The 18,764-nt window shown below is 42.9% G+C and overlaps 1 protein-coding gene across 1 annotated transcript in view; it reads left to right on the top strand.

Moving 5' to 3' along the window:
* Positions 1–2,860: 2,860 nt before the first annotated feature.
* The window catches only part of LOC118845323 (tetraspanin-33-like), a 29,765-nt gene continuing 13,861 nt past the window's right edge, over positions 2,861–18,764 (top strand). Inside the window, 5 exon segments of the mRNA XM_036753223.1 lie at positions 2,861–2,974; positions 2,976–3,056; positions 7,054–7,111; positions 16,848–16,972; positions 17,846–17,920. Coding sequence (XP_036609118.1) covers positions 2,861–2,974; positions 2,976–3,056; positions 7,054–7,111; positions 16,848–16,972; positions 17,846–17,920 — 453 coding nt within the window.

The following is an 18,764-nucleotide window of genomic DNA, read 5'->3' as shown; positions in this document are numbered from 1 at the left end:
CCCAATTCTCAAGAATTGAATAAAATTTATTTCTGTTCCCACCCTGAGATGCCTCATTAACTTTTAATTGGTGAGGATCTTTCATCCCACACATTCTCCCAGGCAGCAGATTTACACTGTATTGCATTTACTCACATAATTCCTCCTTTGTCCAACCTTCTTTTTCAAAGATATTTTACCTTCTGTAGTTCAGAGGGGTGTTTCAAGAAAAGGGCTTTGTAAACCATAAAGCATCCCAGAAACTCGAGTGACAATTACAAAACACTCAGGGGTCTAACAATTAGAAACCACTGAGGAGCCCCCTTTTGCTCTGGACCCATGCACAGGGTTCCTGACTTAGTTTAATTCTGGATCGAATTCTAAGATTTCTCCAAAAATGGGAGTAAAGAGGTATATAACATAAATTAGGTATGGGACAGATATTTATTTCCTACACACAAAAGAAATGCTAATTACAAAACACAAGAGTGCATTGGTAGAACAACTTAAAAAACGATTCTGTAACCTGTAACTTTCCCAAGAGGCTGAAGTTTAAACCTCATCAGAACATGAAGCCACATGTGGAACTGCTGAATAGGCATTGTTCTATTTTACTATTCCTCTTCACTGGCCCCCTCGTGTTAGGGGTCTTTCCGCAAACAGGACCAGGTCCTTCAGCAGACAGGGCTCACCTCCTACTGGCGGTCTTCTCCTCCGAGATCTCTGGAGTAGTTGCCAGGACCTCCTTTCAGTGGGCAGCCAGAACTAACTGAAGACCCAGGACCTTCTGAGATCAATTCTAAGCCTGGGTGTATACATCTTGAGAACCATGTTAAGTCATGTAAGATCAGAGGCCCAGGCTCAGATTTCCCTTGCTGGGTACCCCCTCTAGCTTCTCCTAGCTGATACGGGAACAGCTGATTTCCTACTCACAAGACGTCTCAGAGTATTACGATGCCACCTGGAATATTGAAGGAAGAGGAAGGCAGGGATGGAGTCACGCCCTTTGTAAAGGCTCACTGAGTAATTGACTCTTCCTGATTGTTTCGTCACCCCCAAAGAACCCAAATGCTGAGCTAGTACATGGGGTTGGCTGGAAGCAGATAGGGAAGCTGTGCTACCGTGGTTACATGAGCCATTATAGTCACCATCGTCATCATCAGTTATTATTGCTTTTGCTAACCGTGAGGAGGAAACAGCTCATGGGGAGCAAGGCTTAGTTCCCAACCCTAACTCACTGTGTGATCTTGAGAATGTCACTTCCCCTCTTGGCTTCAGTTTCCATAATTGTAATAATGAAAACACTCTTCTATGGTGCTTTAAGGTTTATAAAGTACTTTGCTCACAACGATGCTACAGTCCCATTTCAAAGATGAAAAAACTGGGCCTAAGAGAGGATAAGCAATTTACTCTTGGTCACACAGTTAAATAGGTGCGATGTGAACTCAGCTGATCCGCCTCCACTTTTAGAACACTTACCAGAGCACCGGCACCGGCCGCCTCAATAGAGCCCTTAGGTTCTATGTCCTAAGATCCTTTCTAGCTCAGTCTCTGTCTCTCCATGGTTATGCTTCTGTTTTTAGCTTTAGTGCTTCTTCTGAAATAGTTCTTTAAGGAAAGACCACTGACTTAAGCTCTCTTTTCTGTCTGTCCCAGTTGGATGTAACCCTGAGTTGAAAGAGCACTGGATCTTAGGGTCAGAGACTTGAATTCAAATCCTGCCTCCACCACTAATTCGCTGTGTGCCTTTGGACAAATCACATAACCTCTCTGGGCCTTTCTCATCTGCAAAATGAGGGAAGGGGATTAGATGACCTTTAGGGTTTCTTTCAGCTTTAGAATTGTGCTCCCATGCTTCTAGTGCTTGATAAATGTTTACTTCAAATAGACACTTTGAGTTTGCTTTTAAATCCTGAGATCTCTGTTCCACTCCTTCCTTCATGTTCACCAGACTTACTTTTCAGAGTTTTAGAATCCCAGAGCTGGAAGAGACCTCACAAGTCACCTAGCCTTCTTACACCTTATACCCTCCACACAGTCCTCACCCAAGACCCTCCATCTCTCATCTCTGAACATTTTCCACTGACCACCCTCCAAGCCCCAAAAGCTCTCCACATTATTTCTGCCTTCTGAATTCCCTGGCTTCCTTCAAGTTCCAACCAAAATCCCACCTTCTCTAGGAAGCCTTTCTCAATCTCTCTTAATTCAAGTGCTTTCCTTCTGTAATTATCTCCTACTTATCTTGCATATAGCTTGTTTGTACATATTTGTTTGCTTGCCGTCTTCTCCATTAGATTGTAAGCTCCTTGAGGGCATAGTGTCTGGCATATAGTAAAAGTTTAATAAATGCTTATTGACTGATTGATCTAGTCTAATGCATAGCTGAAACATGGAGCCCCCTCTACCACAGGTTTCTGCTTGATTGCCTTTAGCGATGGGGAACTCATCACCTACTGGCTTCCATCTGAGATTATCTCCCATTTATACTTCATATGTCTTGTATGTATATATACCTAATTGTTTGCATGTTACCTCCCCCATTAGATTGTGAGTTCCTTGAGGGCAGGGACTGTTTTTGTCTTTCCTCACAGCTAGCTTAGCATTGTGCCCGGCACATAGTAGGTACTTAAATTCTTGTTGATGTTTTCTCCAGGGAAGTCCATCCAATCCCTGGATAGCTCTGGTTCTTACTTATTTTTGAGCTGAACTTTTCTCCAAGGTAACATGATTTCCTTCCCATCCTCTGTTGCCCTTCAGGGTTAATTTGAACTAGTCCAGTCACCAACAGGCAGCAGAAATTCTTTTCTGAGGGCCAAGAGCTCCTTTCAAATGCAAATGTTTAACGTAAGTAGACCGAAGGCAAGGGTGGGGCAGGCCTTGAATGCCAGGCCATGGGGAGGATGGGGCCGTGCATGTTGAGATCTGCTCCTCTGCCTGGAAAGAAGGCGGGCTAGATGTGATCCAGAGGAGACGACCCAGAAGCCCCGGCTGTAGACGTGTGGCCAGCTGCTGCCAGAGCAATGCGAACCAACCAACTCGTGAAATATATCTTGTTTATTTCTTGTTACCTCTTCTGGGTAAGTGGGGTTTGGGGGTCCAGAGGACGAGGCCCTTTGGGAAAGGGCTTTTAGGAGAGGGCTGGATCATCTGTGAGAAGAAGCACTGAAGAAACTGGGGTTGCTGGGACAGACTTTCAGCCCCCACCCTAAGATGAGATGAGTGATGTGGAATACAGGAAATCCACAGCCCCTCCCGTTGGTTCATGCTTTCTCCCTTCTCAAATTACCTTGTATTTACTTACTTGAGTACAAGTTACATCCCTCTGTGAGAAGGTAATTACTTGAGGGGGGAATGGTTTGGTTTTGTCTCTGGACCAGTACTGGACATAGTAGGTGCTTAATAAATGCTTTTTGGATTGAATTTAATTGAAACCTTCCAACCTTGAAGTTAGTATCACTAGATAGCCTAGTAATACGTGACAATGGCTTATTGCAACAATTTCTTGGAAAGCCAAAGCCAGAAGTAGGCTTAGGTTGCAGGACATAGAAAGCCAGAGCTGGAAGGGACTTGAGAACAGAGAAAGTAAGAGCCCAGAGAGACGTTATCCTAGAGAAAGTCAGAGCCGGGAGGGCCCTTAGGGCATGGAATATTAGAGCACAGTGCTTGGCACATTGGTCTGGTTGGTTGACTGGGGAGGGACCTTAAAAGAGAGGATGCTAGGTCAGGGAGGGACCTTAGGACATAAGATGACAGAGGTGGAAAGAGCTTTAGAAATCGAGTTCATTTATTTCATTTTATTTTTTTTTAAATAATTTCATATTATAAACTTCATAGCAAAACCCCCAAAATATGAGCAAACAAAATGAGAAACAAAACCCAAAGTCTTAAATTTTAAACTACTTTTTTATATGTCAATAAAGCTAAAAAATAATAACAATTTGTTTGTGTCCCCTTCTGAAATCTTTTCCTATGTACTTATAAAATTTTTGTAGCTATTTTTAAAATATGCTTGTAGTCGGTGTAATACTTTCCTCAACTGGCACTATTTTTCATGCCTTTTCCTTTTTTCGGTATTCATATTTTTCAAATTTTAGGCTGTTTTACATAATAGTCTGTTACATTAACATACCATAACATTCAGCCATTCACTAAAAATTGGACATAAACTGTGTTGATAATTTTTTACTATTATCAAAAGAAACTGTACATTTTCTTTAAAGAGACAGACTTCTTTCTTCTTTTCAGTACTGTCTTTAGGTTATGGTCCTAGCAATGGTACCACTGGGTCGGACAAAGGGTTTATAACTCTTATTGTATGTTGCCAAATTACTCTCCAAATTGTAAATTGCATTAGCCAAAGCTCCACCAACAATGTAACAGTAGGCCTGCTTTTTTTTTTAAATTAGATTTTTTTTATTTTTAGTTTCCAACACTTAGTTTTACATGTTCTTGACTTTCAAATTTTTTTCCCTTCCCTCCCCTCCCCTCTCCCCTCCAAGATGGCATGCAGTTCAATGTAGATTCTACATAAACTTTCGTATTAAACTTATTTACACAATAGTCAAGTTGCAAAGAAGATTTATGACCAATGGAATGAATTATGAGAGAGAAGAAACGAAACCCAAAAAAAGAGGAAAAAAAAAAGAGAGAGCAAATAGTTTGCCTCAATCTGCATTCAGACTCCACAGTTCTTTCTCTGGATGTAGCTAGCTTTTTCCATCATGAGTCTTTCGGAGTTGACTTAGATCCTTGCACGGCTGAGAAGAGCTAAGTCTATCAAAGTCAGTCATGGCACAATGTGGCTGTTACTGTATATAATGTTCTCCTGGTTCTGCTCACTTCACTCAGCATCGGTTCATGCAAGTCTTTCCAGGTTTTTCTGAAGTCTGCCTGCTCATCATTTCTTATAACACAATAATATTCTATCACAACCATATGATTTGAATCACAACTTGTCCAGCCATTCCCCAATTGATGGGCATCCCCTCATTTTCTAATTCTTGGTCACCACAGAAAGGATAGGTGACATGAATATAGCGCTTTAAGGTGTAAAGCACCTTACATCCATGGTATCATTTGAAACTTGTGAGTCTAGGAGATCAGTATTGCAGGGATCATTATTCCCTTTTTACAGATAAGTAAACTAAGGCTCAGAGAACTTAAGTGATTCCGTTAGTGGGGGAAGGGAGCTTAGATAATTAAAGTTATGAAAGAATTTAGCAACTGCTTGTATGAGGGGGGTGGCGGTGCAGCAGAGAGAGATAAGGGACGGTGGAGAGCCAAAGACAATTCAGGGATTACCACTCCAAGTAACTCGGAGAATGTGAACTCTAAGAGATCCTAGGATCCTTTGAGTCTAAGATTCCAGGAGCCTATTTTACTTTCGGGATTTGTATTTTTGCCGTGGGTGGGGAAGGGGTGCTCCTTCCACAGTACAGTCTGTGAACCCCACTCTGTAACTTAGTTCTTCAAGAATTCATAGGGCATAGGATTCCAGATCTAGGGCTGGAGGGGACTTTCAAGGCCATCCAGCCCATTTTATAAATGAAGATACTGAGGTCCCAACAGATGAAGGGACACGTCTAAGGTCACCTGGGGAGTCAGTGGCAGAGCTGAGATTTGAAGCAAGCTTCTTTTGATCCAAATCCAGGGCTATTTCTGTCATATTCTGCCCCCTCTGTGGCTAGTCTGAAGACTACATTCTCCAAACATAACCGGGCTGTTTCTCAGACAACCACCTCATGCTTGGGCTCCTGGTCTATCTGAGATCCTTCCCTCTTGGTAACAGCTTCTAGAGTTTTCATTCCCCCGGTATTGACTTCAAGAAGCCAGGGCTGACACTTCCATACTTCATTGAGAAATTAAAGGGGGACTCAGGTAGAAGTTTTATGATTCCAGTGTTACCCATGGCAGGTCGCTTAACTCTGTTTGCCTCAGTTTCCTCATCTGTAAAATGAGCTGGAGAGGGAAATGGCAACCACTCCAAGAAAACCCTGAATGGGGTCACAAAGAGTCAGACACGGCTAAAATGACTAAACAACAAGAAAATGAGGCAACAAAGACTTTGAAAATTTGAGAAAGGCAGCGAGTTATGCAAAGGAATTTGAGGTATTTGAAGTTCCAGCTGTGACGTGCTGGTCCTGTGGCCTCAGGGGAATTATTTTCTCTTCTCTGAACCCCAGTTTCTGTGAAATGGAACCAGTGATACACTACCTGTTTCACAAGATTGAGATGAGGGATGTGCTTTCACCAGGGAAAACCTGTGTAAGGGACCAGGAAGACCCATAACAAGAGTTGTGAGAAAACTGGGGCTTTGACTCAATGGGGGCTGACATCTGGGAGGGACATACTTCCATGAGGTGTACCTTTCCCTGCCTTGGTGGTCTAGAGGATGCTACATCTGTTCCTTATTGTCCTCCACTAGCTCTGTCCCCATAGGGCTTGGAGGGAAAGGGGTCCCTGGGAGGGGGGAAAGAGTATGGTGGCAGTTCTTGGTTAGTAAAAACTCACCCCCGTTGCTAGCAATTCTCCCCTGGAATTGGGTTGGGGGTGTCATCTAAGTGCCTTGTCTCCTCACATAACCCTCCCAATTGGAAAAACAGTTCCCCTTCCTCTGGAGGAAGAGCCTGACCCCTAAATCCAAAGAGATCTCCCCATCCTAGGGAACAAAATACTTAGAAATGCACTCCATCCCTGGAGAAGCTCGACCTGTTACCAGAAGGTCTGAAGTGTCCTCTTTCTGTAGGCAGCTGCTGGTCTATGGCAGCAATTTGGCCTCCCGGAACCAGCCTGGTCCCTGTCTCTGTAGGGTCTGGTACCATGATGTTCCCCTCCCCCACCTCCCATTCTCTCTTCACGAGGACAAAGGGGGTGGGGCTCAACTGTTTTTTGTCTTAAGTGAAAAAATTCCTTAAGGCTTTTTATCTCAAGGTTTATGCTTCCATTTAGCCACCTGTGTTTATCAATCATATTTGACATGGAATGTGTCTAGGAGGAAACCCAGAAGTCAACTCTTCTAGGGGAGTTTTTTGCTTTATCAGATGGGACTCCTCCATGTTTGTCTTTCATTGCCAGGTGGCCAGTGGTCTAATGATAGCCGTGGGTCTATATGCAAAGCTCTCCAAAGAATCAGGTAAGTGTGACCGCCTCAGTAACAGAGCTTCTGGGACCCAGCCCGGGCACACACTGGGGAGTGCAGAGCCCTCCCCCCTACTCCCTTCCTATAAACACAATCAGAAAGACTGTGGAGCTGAGAGAAGAGGAAAGAAGCAGCTGCATCCTGTAAGGGGAAGAGCTCAGCAACCGTCTAGGTCACAGGTTCTTAACCCTGTTTGGGTCATGGTCCCCCTTTGGCAGTCAGTTGGGGGAAGCCTATAGACCCCTCCTCAGAATAAATACATAAAATATGTACAATTACAAAGGAAGCCCAGTGAATGTTAAACAGTCACCAAAATACTTTCCTTTTTAAAAAAATAGCATTTTATTTTTCCCAATTTTTGACATTCTTTTTTTTCTAAAATTTTAAGTTCCAAATTTTCTCCCTCTTTCCCTCCCCTTGCCACTCCCTAAGGCAAAATATTTTTCAAAAACAAATTCACGGACCCCAGATTTAGAAACCCTGATCTAGGTTGACCCATTGCCCCACAAAGAATCCTCACTATGAGACACACCTGACAAGTGGTTAACCAGAATCTGTTTGAAGACAAGGAGAGGGAAGCTGCCATCTCTGGAGGCAGCCTGCTCCACTTCTGGACAGCTCAGATGAAAGTCTTAACTCAGGGTTTTCACCTTTAGGGCTAATGACTATAGTTATTCTGTGCAGCCTTGAGTCTTCTCCAGGTTAAACATCCCCAGTTCCTTGATCTCCTACTCATTAAGCACGGACTGAAGAAGGACTTTCACGATCCTGGTTGACTTCCTCTGGACCCTCCATCAACAAAGCCTGGAACCGAACACGATATTCCAGATGAGTTCTGATGAGGGCAGAGTACAATGGGACTCTGCTACTACTTACTTCTTGAAGCTACATCTCAATTCAGTCGAGGCCTGCCTTTTTGGCTAATACATCGATTCAGCTTGATTGATTGAGCTTTCAGCATACTACGAACTTCGGATCTTTTCCAGATGACTTACTGCCTTGCTCTGTCTTGACTATCTTGTACTTGTGATGTTGATTTTTAAAAATTACCTAATTTTTTTCAATCAGCAAAAATCTGGTTTCTCTCTCTCCCTTCCCACTTCCATTGAGAATGAAGGGAAAACCAAACCCTTGTTACAAACATGTATAGTCAAGCAAAACAAATTTTCTCATTGGCCATCTCCAGAAACAATTTACGTTTCTTTGTGAGCTCTGGGTCCTTCCCCTCTCTATCAGGAGGTGGGCAGCATGTCTTTTGTATCCTTACTGACTGACAGTATACAAACAACTTGTGAAAGAAGTTCTGAGAACAAAGAGGGCTTATCTGTTTGAGGGAGTTCTCAGAAGGCTTCATGGAGGAGGTGGCATTTGAGCTGGGCCTCGAAGACTGGGCAGAGAGTGGAGACAAGGGGAAGGGGCGGGGAGGAGGATATTCTAGATAGGGAAAGCAATATGAACAGAGGGACAGAGATGGGAAAGTATATGAGGTCTTCTGGGAATAGCAAGTCTTGTGCCTCGGGTACATGAAGAGGAATACTAGGAGATAAGTTGTATGTTGGAGTCTGATTAGTGAGGGGCCTGAATGGCAGTTTGGGCTTTCACCTGGGCAATAGAAGGCCACCGAAGGTTTAAGCATGGGAGAGAGTGGATTAGAATAGTAGCCTGGGGGCTGATAAAGGATGGTTTGAAGAGACTGGAGGCCTCCTTCTTCACTCCTACCATCTATCTTCCTGATCCAATGCTTCAAACTTTGGACTCATTTTTCCTTCTACCTATCCTATCCAAATTGTCCTGTATCCCCTTCCTTGAGGACTTTGCTCTGGGATGTCCAAGGAAATAGATACAGTACAATGTTGCCCAGGCTGATGGTATTTGGCAAGAACATCACTAGGACAATATAACCAAATCCAGTCATTGATATCTGGAAATTTGATATAGTGATGTTTCAACAACAGCATATTTCTAGCATTGCTGTCATGGACTCAAGAACTCTGTGGGATGCCAGAACAGCCCACTCGATTCACACACCTCTTGGATTTTAGTCTCAGTGTTTCAGACAACTCTTTTTAAAGTAGTATTTTATTTTTTCCCAATTATATGTAAATATAATTTTTAGCATTCATTTTTATAAAATTTTGAGTTCCAAATTTTTCTCTCTTCCTTCCTCCCTCTCCTCCCCTTTTCCTAAAACAGTAAACAATTTGATATAGGTTATATAGGTGGAATCATGTACAACATATTTCCATATTAGTCACAGTTGTGAAAGAAGAAACAGACCAAAAAGAAAAAAAACCATGAAAAAAATAAAGAAAGTGAAAAGAGTATGCTTTGATCTGCATTCAGACTCCATCAGATCTTTCTCTGGATTTTCCATCGTGGGTCCTTTGTAATTATTGTGGATCGTTGCATTGCTGAGAAGAGCTAAGTCATTTATAGTTGATCGTGACACAATGTTGCTGTTATTGTGTACAGTGTTCTCCTGGTTCTGCTCACTTCACTTTGCATCCGTTCATACAGACAGCTCTTTTAAGAGTATAAAGTTGCTGATCTTCCTCGGGGAGGGAGTTCCCACACTGGGAGGTCTCTGTGCTTGTAAAATCACAAGTCTGAATCAAACACATATAAATTCCCTCCATCCACTGCTAGGGAGGAAAACTCTCTCTGCCAATCCAGATTTGTCCCTGCTCTGAAGCTTAAAGTCTTAGAGAATTAATTGGGGTGACAGGAAGTTAAATGACCAGCCCTGGGTCAGAAACCCAGGCTTCTCTGGCTCCATATCTGCTCTCTCTCTATCCCCTATGTGCCACATACACCTATGTCTGTGTGTGTATGTGTGTGTGTGTGTGTGTGTGTATATATATATATATATATATATATATATATATATATGACTTTACAATTTGTCAAGCACTTTACATACACTTATACCACTTGAAGCTATTGTGAGAAAAGCACAGAACCATTCTATAGCCTCTGGGCAAATGCTGCCACTTTGATTTACTCTTACTAAAGCCCAAACCTCTTAGCCTGGCATTCGAGGTCCTCCATGACCTATCTTGGGTTGTCCTAGCTAATCTCTGAGTTCCCACACTAAAATTCTATTATTCTAGGATTCTGCATCATGACAGCCACGCTGAGGGATTATTATCATTCCTGTATTGTCTTACTACTTGAAGAGCTATAAAAGTGAATGAATGAAAAAAATTTACGAAGTACTTAGTACATGTGAGGCACAATAGGTATACAAGAAAGTGGGGCAGCTCCTGCCCTTAAGGAGCTTATTCTGTTAAGTGGAGATAATTCGTAAAAGGCAATGGTAGCCTGGGAAGAGAGTGTGGGGGGAGTCATAGGGAAGGTGAGTTCATGCATAGGGAAATCAATTGACTTGCCTTTTCCAGGAATAAGGTAGTATTGATTTGATTACTGAGTTTTTTGGGTTGGGATGGAGAATGGAGAGGAGTGGTACTGGTGATGTGGAGGGAAGGTATGCTCACCAGTGGCAGGATGGATAGCAAGATGGTGGGCTGGATGGAGTGTGAAACGTGGTTTGTTTTGGTGTGCGTCATGGTAGACTATTTGAGTTGCTGCCCAGAGATGAAGATAGCTGGGTATAGAGTAGGAGCTCCAAAAGCTGATCCAGGCCCTGGATTTGTTTTGGTTTTGTTTTTTCCTTCTTTTTCAGTGGTGATGTAGTAGGGCACAGGGCCAGATGGCTTGGCTGGGTGGCTACATGGTGTGTGAAGCATAGTTCTCACTCAATTATCTTCAATAATTGGAAGGGCTGTCACACTTAAGATGAATTAGCCTTGTTCTCTTTGGCCCCAGAGGGCAGAACCAAAGTCATAGGAAGGCAGATTTAGGTTTGACAATGAAAAAAAACTTCCCAATGTAGAGGTACTCCAAAGGAAAGTGGTCCACCTTGGGAGGTAGTGGATTCCTTTCAACCTTCAAGCAGAGGTGGAATGACCAACCATTTCTTGGGGATGGTATAGAAGAGATTTCTGTTAAGGTACAAGTTAGACTAGATACCCCTTGAAGACCCTCTTACCTCTGAGATTGGATGGGGTGGGGTAGTGGAAGATATTCCAAGCATACAGAGATGCCACTTGAAATTTAGGGGGAAATCAGGAAAGGCTTCATGGAGGAGGTAGGATTTAAGCTGGGCTTTGAAGGATGAGTTAGATTTTGACATACAGAGATTAGGTGAAGGGCTTGGGAGGTAGGGAATAACATGTCAAGCAGAGGGAATAACATGGACAAAGATACAGAAGTGGGAAAGCTAAAGGTTTATACAGCATTCTGAGAACAGCAAGAAGTCCAGTTTGGCCGGAACAAAGTGTGTAACTGCGAAAGGTCAGAACACAAAAGGTCTCAGGTAAAAAGTTAAAGAACTTAGAATTTATTCAGTAGACAATGGAACCTACACGTATTTATTAGTGGTCTTAGTGTCTATTCTCTACTTTTTTTCTCTCCTGAGGATTGCCCTTCCCAGCACTGTCCTTTCTGCTGAGTCCCCTCCTACACCCTCCTTTCTATCCAGACTTACCTGATTTCCCTAAAGTATAGCTCTCAGCTAGAGGTCAGTGCTGTCTTATATCATAGTCATTCCTGCACATGTCTCACGCCCTCTACTAGACAATGAAGTCTTTGAGGAGAGAGACCATGTCTTAGCTGTATCTTCCCCATGACAAAAAAGCAGTACTTTTCAAATAGAAGGCCTCATTACATATTTGTTGATGATAAGGTTAGATAATATAATTCATACTCAAGTGTTAATGACTGATTGCAATTTAATATGGTTCTCAGAGATATTTGCATTTTAACAAGAAAAATGGTTCTTTCTTTAGTACTCTCTCAGAGCAGGAAAGGCTCCATCTGTCCCTCAGGGTTCTTTGGTACCCTGGGGGATTTGGGGATGTCTCTTTTCTCTAATTCCAACTATTTAAGCCCCCACTTGGCTGTGTTCCCTCCACTATGAAGAACTAGTAACTGGGCCCCATTTCCCTTTAACCATTCAATATCGCTTAGTTTTTACAAAGGTATATTTGCTATGAAAATATTAGAAGCACCAAGTACAAACATTTCTCCCAATACTTCAGGGTTATGCTCTCCCCTGGCAGCTAGGTGGCACAATGGATTGAACACTGGGCTTAGAGTCAGGAAGACTCATCTTCCTGAGTTCAAATCCTGCCTTAGACACTTACTATCTGTGTGACCCTGGGCGAGTCACTTAATCCTGTTTACCTCAGTTTCCTTATCTGTAAAATGAGAAGGAAATGGCAAACCCCTCCAGTATCTTTACCTAGAACATCCAAAATGGGGTCATGAAGGGTTGGACGTTACTGAAATGACTGAACAATAACAACATACTCTCTAGGCAGAGTAAGCTCACTTTTAGTTCACTTATTATATCACGTTGGATGAGTCCTTGTCTTGGCTGCCACTAGGCTGGCTCTGGAAGGTCATTCCTAAAAGCCCCTCCTTCCTTGCTTCTCTGGGTACTGCTGCTGAACTGGCCACACAACCCAGATTCTGGGAAATCCACTCTTCCCTTCTAAAAGGGAAAAGAAAAATTTAGAGGTCAAGGACTAAGGACCATTATTCACTGGGCCATATGCCCTCAGGGTTGAGAAGACCCGAGGCCTTCCCCCTTACAGTACTGCCTCCCACTGGATGCTCTCAGTGAAGGAGTCCAACTACAAGCAGCTAAAGAAGAGGTGATGGAAAAGAGTGAGTGAAGCCCATTCAGGCCTTTCTGAATGCTTCTGCAGCCTTTTCAAAGAGTCTCCCATTCGCTACATGTTTAGCCAAAAAGAACCAGTTAACAGACCATCTACAAATATTCCATTGTCTCTCTCAGACACCTCCATTGTGTGTCATCAGGACTCTCCTTAGAAGAAGGCTCCCTAACCTCTCTACTTGGGGAGATGCCATCAGAGTTGCTCTGTGTATATGCCAGACCCCACTGCACATCCAGAAGACTTAATCTCTAATGGTGAAATGTTAGGTACCAATTCAGGACTGGCGAGATATTTATGGGGAACCCACAGGTCAGAACCTCTCACTTCACACTAACTGAGCAGCCCTTTCTCTGTGCATGAGGCAGGTTATGACAATAGAAAAGTAGAAATCATCAAAATTTGCATCTGTCCCTTCCCTCCTCTCATTTCTCACTGTGCTTCCTCTAAGCCTAATCATCTTTCTTCTAGATTATCACAGTAACCTCTTAACTGGCTTCCCTGACTTGTCTCTCTCCCTCTAATCCATCCTATGTGGGCCCATGGTCATCCTCCTTAAGCCCAGCTTTGATGAGGGATACAGTGTTGTATGAGGGAAAGAACACTTGATTTTGAGTCAGTGGACCTGGATTCTTTTTTTTTTTTTTGAAAATGGAAGTTATTATTTTTTATTTAATTTTATTTTTTCAATCTATTTTCTCTTTCTCCCACCTCCTCCCTCCATTGGGAGGGGAAAAAAAAACCTCTTATAATGAATATGTCTAGCAAAACAAAGCAAATTTCTACATTGCATTGTCTAATATAGACATAGTCAGTGTCCAAAAAGTATACATCTCATTCTACACCTTGATCCCATTATCTCTCTTTTTTTTATCTTTTTTTTATTAATTTTTTTATTTAATATATTTAGTTTTCAGCATTGATTTTCACAGGAGATTGAATTACAAATTTTCTCCCCATTTCTACCCTCCCCCCCACTCCAAGATGGCATATATTCTGGTTGCCCTGTTCCCCAGTCAGCCCTCCCTTCTGTCACCCCACTCCCCTCCCATCCCCTTTTCTCTTCCTTTCTTGTAGGGCAAGATAAATTTCTACACCCCATTGCCTGTGTATCTTATTTCCTAGTTGCATGCAAAAACTTTTTTTTTGTTTCTGAACATCTGTTTTTAAAACTTTGAGTTCCAAATTCTCTCCCCTCTTCCCTTCCCACCCACCCTCCCTAAGAAGTCAAGCAATTCAACATAGGTCACATGCGTATCTTTATGGATAACCCTTCCACAATACTCATGTTATGAAAGACTAACTATATTTTGCTCCTTCCTAATCTATCCCCCTTTATTGAATTTTCTCCCTTGACCCTGTCCCCTTTCCAAAGTGTTTGTTTTTGATTACCTCCTCCCCCACCTGCTCTCCCTTCTATCATCCCCCCTTTTTTTATCTTCTTCCTTCTTCTTTCCTGTGGGGTAAGATACCCAATTGAGTATGTATGGTATTCCCTCCTCAGGTCAAATTCACCCATTCCCCCTCACCTGCCTTCTCTTCCCTTCCTACAGAACTGCTTTTTCTTGCCACTTTTATGCGAGATAATTTACCCCATTCTATCTCTCCCTATCTCCCTCTCTCAATATATTCCTCTCTCATCCCTTAATTTGATTTTATTTCTTTTAGATATCTTCCCTTCATCTTCAACTCACCCTGTGCCCGCTCTCTCTCTTTCTATATATATATATAAACATATATATATACACATACATATATACATACATACACACTCACATATACATATATATATATATATACATAAACATATATATACATATATGCATATTCCCTTCAGCTACCCTAATACTGAGGTCTCATGAATCATACACATCATCTTTCCATGTAGGAATGTAAACAAAACAGTTCAACTTTAGTAAGTCCCTTGCAATTTCCGTTTCTTGATTACCTTTTCATGCTTCTCTTGATTCTTGTGTTTGAAAGTCAAATTTTCTATTCAGCTCTGGTCTTTTCACTGAGAAAGCTTGAAAGTCCTCTATTTTATTGAAAATCCTTATTTTGCCTTGGAGCATGATACTCAGTTTTGCTGGGTAGGTGATTCTTGGTTTTAATCCTAGCTCCATTGACCTCCAGAATATCGTATTCTAAGCCCTTCAATCTCTTAATGTAGAAGCTGCTAGATCTTGTGTTATTCTGACTGTATTTCCACAATACTCAAATTGTTTCTTTCTGGCTTCTTGCAATATTTTCTCCTTGATCTGGGAGCTCTGGAATTTGGCAACAATATTCCTAGGAATTCTCTTTCTGGGATCTTTTTCAAGAGGCTATTGGTAGATTCTTTAAATTTCTATTTTACCCTCTGGTTCTATTATATCAGGGCAGTTTTCCTTGAATTTCTTGAAAGATGATATCTAGGATCTTTTTTTGATCATGGCTTTCAGGTAGTCCAATAATTTTTAAATGATCTCTCCTGGATCTATTTTCCAGGTCAGTGGTTTTTCCAATGAGATATTTGACATTGTCTTCCATTTTTTCATTCCTTTGGTTCTGTTTTATAATATCTTGATTTCTCATCAAGTCACTAGCTTCCACTTGCTCTAATCTCATTTTTAAGGTAGTATTTTCTTCAGTGGTCTTTTGGACCTCCCTTTCCATTTGGGTAATTCTACCTTTCAAGGCATTCTTCTCCTCATTGGCTTTTTGGAGCTCTTTTGCCATTTGAGTTAGTCTATTTTTTAAGGTGTTGTTTTCTTCAGTATATTTTTCAGTATCTTTTTTGTGTCTCCTTTAGCAAGTCATTGACTTGTTTTTCATGGTTTTCTTGCATCCTTCTCATTTCTCTTCCCAATTTTTCCTCTACTTCTCTAACTTGCTTTTCCAAATCCTTTTTGATCTCTTCCATGGCCAGAGACCAGTTCATGTTTTTCTTGGAGGCTTTTGTTGTAGGCTCTTTGACTTTGTTGACTTCTTCTGGCTGTATGTTTTGGTCTTCTTTGTCACCAAAGAAAGCTTCCAAAGTCTGAGACTGAATCTGGGTGCGTTTTCGCTGCCTGGCTATGTTCCCAACCAACTAACTTGACCCTTGAGTTTTTCAGCAGGGTATGACTGCTTGTAGAGTTAAGAGAACTATGTTCCAAGCTTGGGGGGATGTGCCAGCTCTGCCACACCAGCACTCCTTCCCCAAGAACTCCCAACCTGGACTGGACTTAGATCTTCATCAGTCTCTTCACTCCTGCTCTGATCCGCCACTTAATTCCTCCCACCAATTGGGCCTGGAGCGGGAAGCAACTGCAGCTGTAGTTCTGTAGCTGCCCCACCTCCACTGCCCCCAGGGCAGTGGCCAAACTGCCAACTCCTTCTACTCCCGCAGCTTTTCCCACTAACCTTCTCTGTTGTCTTTGGTGTTTGTGGGTTGAGAAGTCTGGTAACTGCTGCAGCTCACTGATTCAGAGAGCTAGGGCACGCTCCACCCGGCTTCTGGTCTGGTTGGTCCACGCCGCTCACGCTGGGCTCTGCTCAGCTCCCAGCTGCGTGTGGGATAGACCTCACCCAGACACCATCCAGGCTGCCCTGGGCTGGAGCCCTGCTTCCCTCTGCTATTTTGTGGGTTCTGCAGTTCTAGAATTCATTCAGAGCCATTTTTTATAGGTTTTTGGAGGGACTCGGCTGGGAGCTCCCAGCTAGTCCCTACTTTCCAGCCACCATCTTGGCTTTGCCCCAGTGGACCTGGATTCTAATCCCGACTACACTATTTATTGGCTATGTGATTCTGAGCAAGTCAGTTACACTTTGCTGGAGGCTTGGATACCTCTTCTATAAAATGTAGAAATGATATTTACATTCTCAATCTCCTATCGTTATAAGGAAATCACTCTGTGAATGAGCTAATAATAAGTAAAATAAATTAATCACATTAATGAATGTCAATCATTAATATTATTACTAAATTACGATACTAGACACTTTACTGATGTGCATTTCATGCCTCCCAGGTGCCGTGGATTCCCTCCTGGCAGAGCCCTCTCTCATTGTAATCATTGTAGGGGCTCTCACATTCACTGTCACCTTTGTGGGTTGCACTGGTGCCCTGAGGGATATGCCCTTGCTGCTGAAAATGGTAAGAAATCTGCATATGTACAGATTAGAGGGGAGCTACAGACGCCCAAGGAAACCCCTGCTCCCAGGGACACTATGGCCAAAGGTCCTTCTGTTCCTGCAAAGCATAAACCTGGCCAGATAGTCAGGCTCTCCCTGCTTTTCTCTGCTGCTTACACTCAGGCTCAGAGTGGGAGAGAAGGTTGTGCCCTCCTTGGGGCTAGGACAGGTGCTGTCTCCCCACCCTTGCAGTGCAGCTGCTGGGGCTCCTTTACTATTGTAAGTAGGCAAAATGTTGGAAACTGCTCTTTAAACTCTGGTTACAATACTGACGTCAATTTGAGATGTGAAAAGGTGACTTGCTAAATTTATTCTGCTTGCACTTTCCCCTTAATAATATACTTGTCTCCCCCAAAAGTGTAAGAAGAATTTTCCATCTATTTCTAATTTTCGAATCTAACTGGTACACTACGCAGTACTAATTAACAGCCACGAGAGGGAGACCTCCCTTTCTTCAAGGCCAGGCTTCATACTCCGAGGCCACTGATTTGCTCCGAAATGATTTTTAGCCACTCACTCTCGTGTTCTGTAGGGGGGTTTTGTAGGTTTCAGACATTTTTATGTCCAGTGAGTCCAGATGCTCACAAAAGCCCTTCTCCCTGAGGAAGGCAGGGCAGGGATTATAATCCCCATTTTACAGATGAGAAAACAGGCTCAGGAAAAGGTAATGTGACTTCTCCCTGGTCACGAGTACATCCAGTAAACGGTGGACCTAGATTCGAACTGAGATTTCCTGACTAGGGGGTTCCTGTTGTTTCAGCCCTGCCTTCTGTCATGCACAAGCCCGTGGCTGAGAGCAGGCTCAGTTTCTCATGATGCTGCTTTTTTCCCTCAGTTTGCTGTGATGCTGCTGCTCATCTTCATGCTCCAGATTGTGGCTGTGGGAGTGGCCTTTCTCTTCTCTGGCCAGGTAACAAGAACCAAGAAGGCTCTGGATTCTGATGGATGCTGGAATACCCTGAAAGCTTACCTCATGTCAAGCCTTCTGCATTGACTGTGAACTTAATCATAGACCTCTCCAAGGAGGAAAAAAAATAGGGGAGAATCTGAATGTTTTTCTCTTGCAGTTGTGCTTGGTTCATTCAAATAAATGACTTGGAGGTATCCTTAGAACTTAGAAATTGAGAGCTGGAAGGGACTCTAGAACAAAGAATATCAGACTGGGAAGGGAATATAGAATGTTAGTGCTAGAAGGGAATTTAGAACAATGAATGTCAGAGCTGGGAGGGCCCTTAGAACCCAGGATGTCAGAGCTGGGAGAGCCCTTAGAACACTGAATACTCGAGCTGGGGTGTTAGATGGCCTGGGAAGACTAATTCACCCCACCCCCAACCCTTCCCCCGCAGCTATTTTTACGGATGAGCAGCCAGAGGCATGGAGAGGGAAAGTGGGTTATCTATCCAGGTCACCCAGCTAGTTGGCCTGCAGAACATGGTCTCATTGTTTCACAATAATGTCATTAAGGCAGCTTTGACTCTCCATCCAGAGCCTTTTCTATCCCACCGTGAAGCTTACCTCATTAGGTGTAGGCTCATTGAAAGGGGTGGCTAGGTGGCACAGTGGATGGAGTGCTGGCCTTGGAGTCAGGAAGAGCTAAGTTCAAATGCTGTCTCAGGCATGGAGCTATATGGCACTAAGCAGATCACTCATTCTCTCTGGCTCAGTTTCCTCATCTATAAATTGGGAATACCAACAGCACCCATTCCAAAGAATTGTTTTGAGGATGGAAAGACATACCATTGTAGAGTACTTTG

This window comes from Trichosurus vulpecula, chromosome 1 (assembly GCF_011100635.1).
Source record: "Trichosurus vulpecula isolate mTriVul1 chromosome 1, mTriVul1.pri, whole genome shotgun sequence".
Lineage (NCBI taxonomy): Eukaryota > Metazoa > Chordata > Mammalia > Diprotodontia > Phalangeridae > Trichosurus > Trichosurus vulpecula.
The sequence above is the reverse complement of the archived record's forward strand: the minus strand, read 5'-3'. Positions and strand labels throughout refer to the sequence as shown.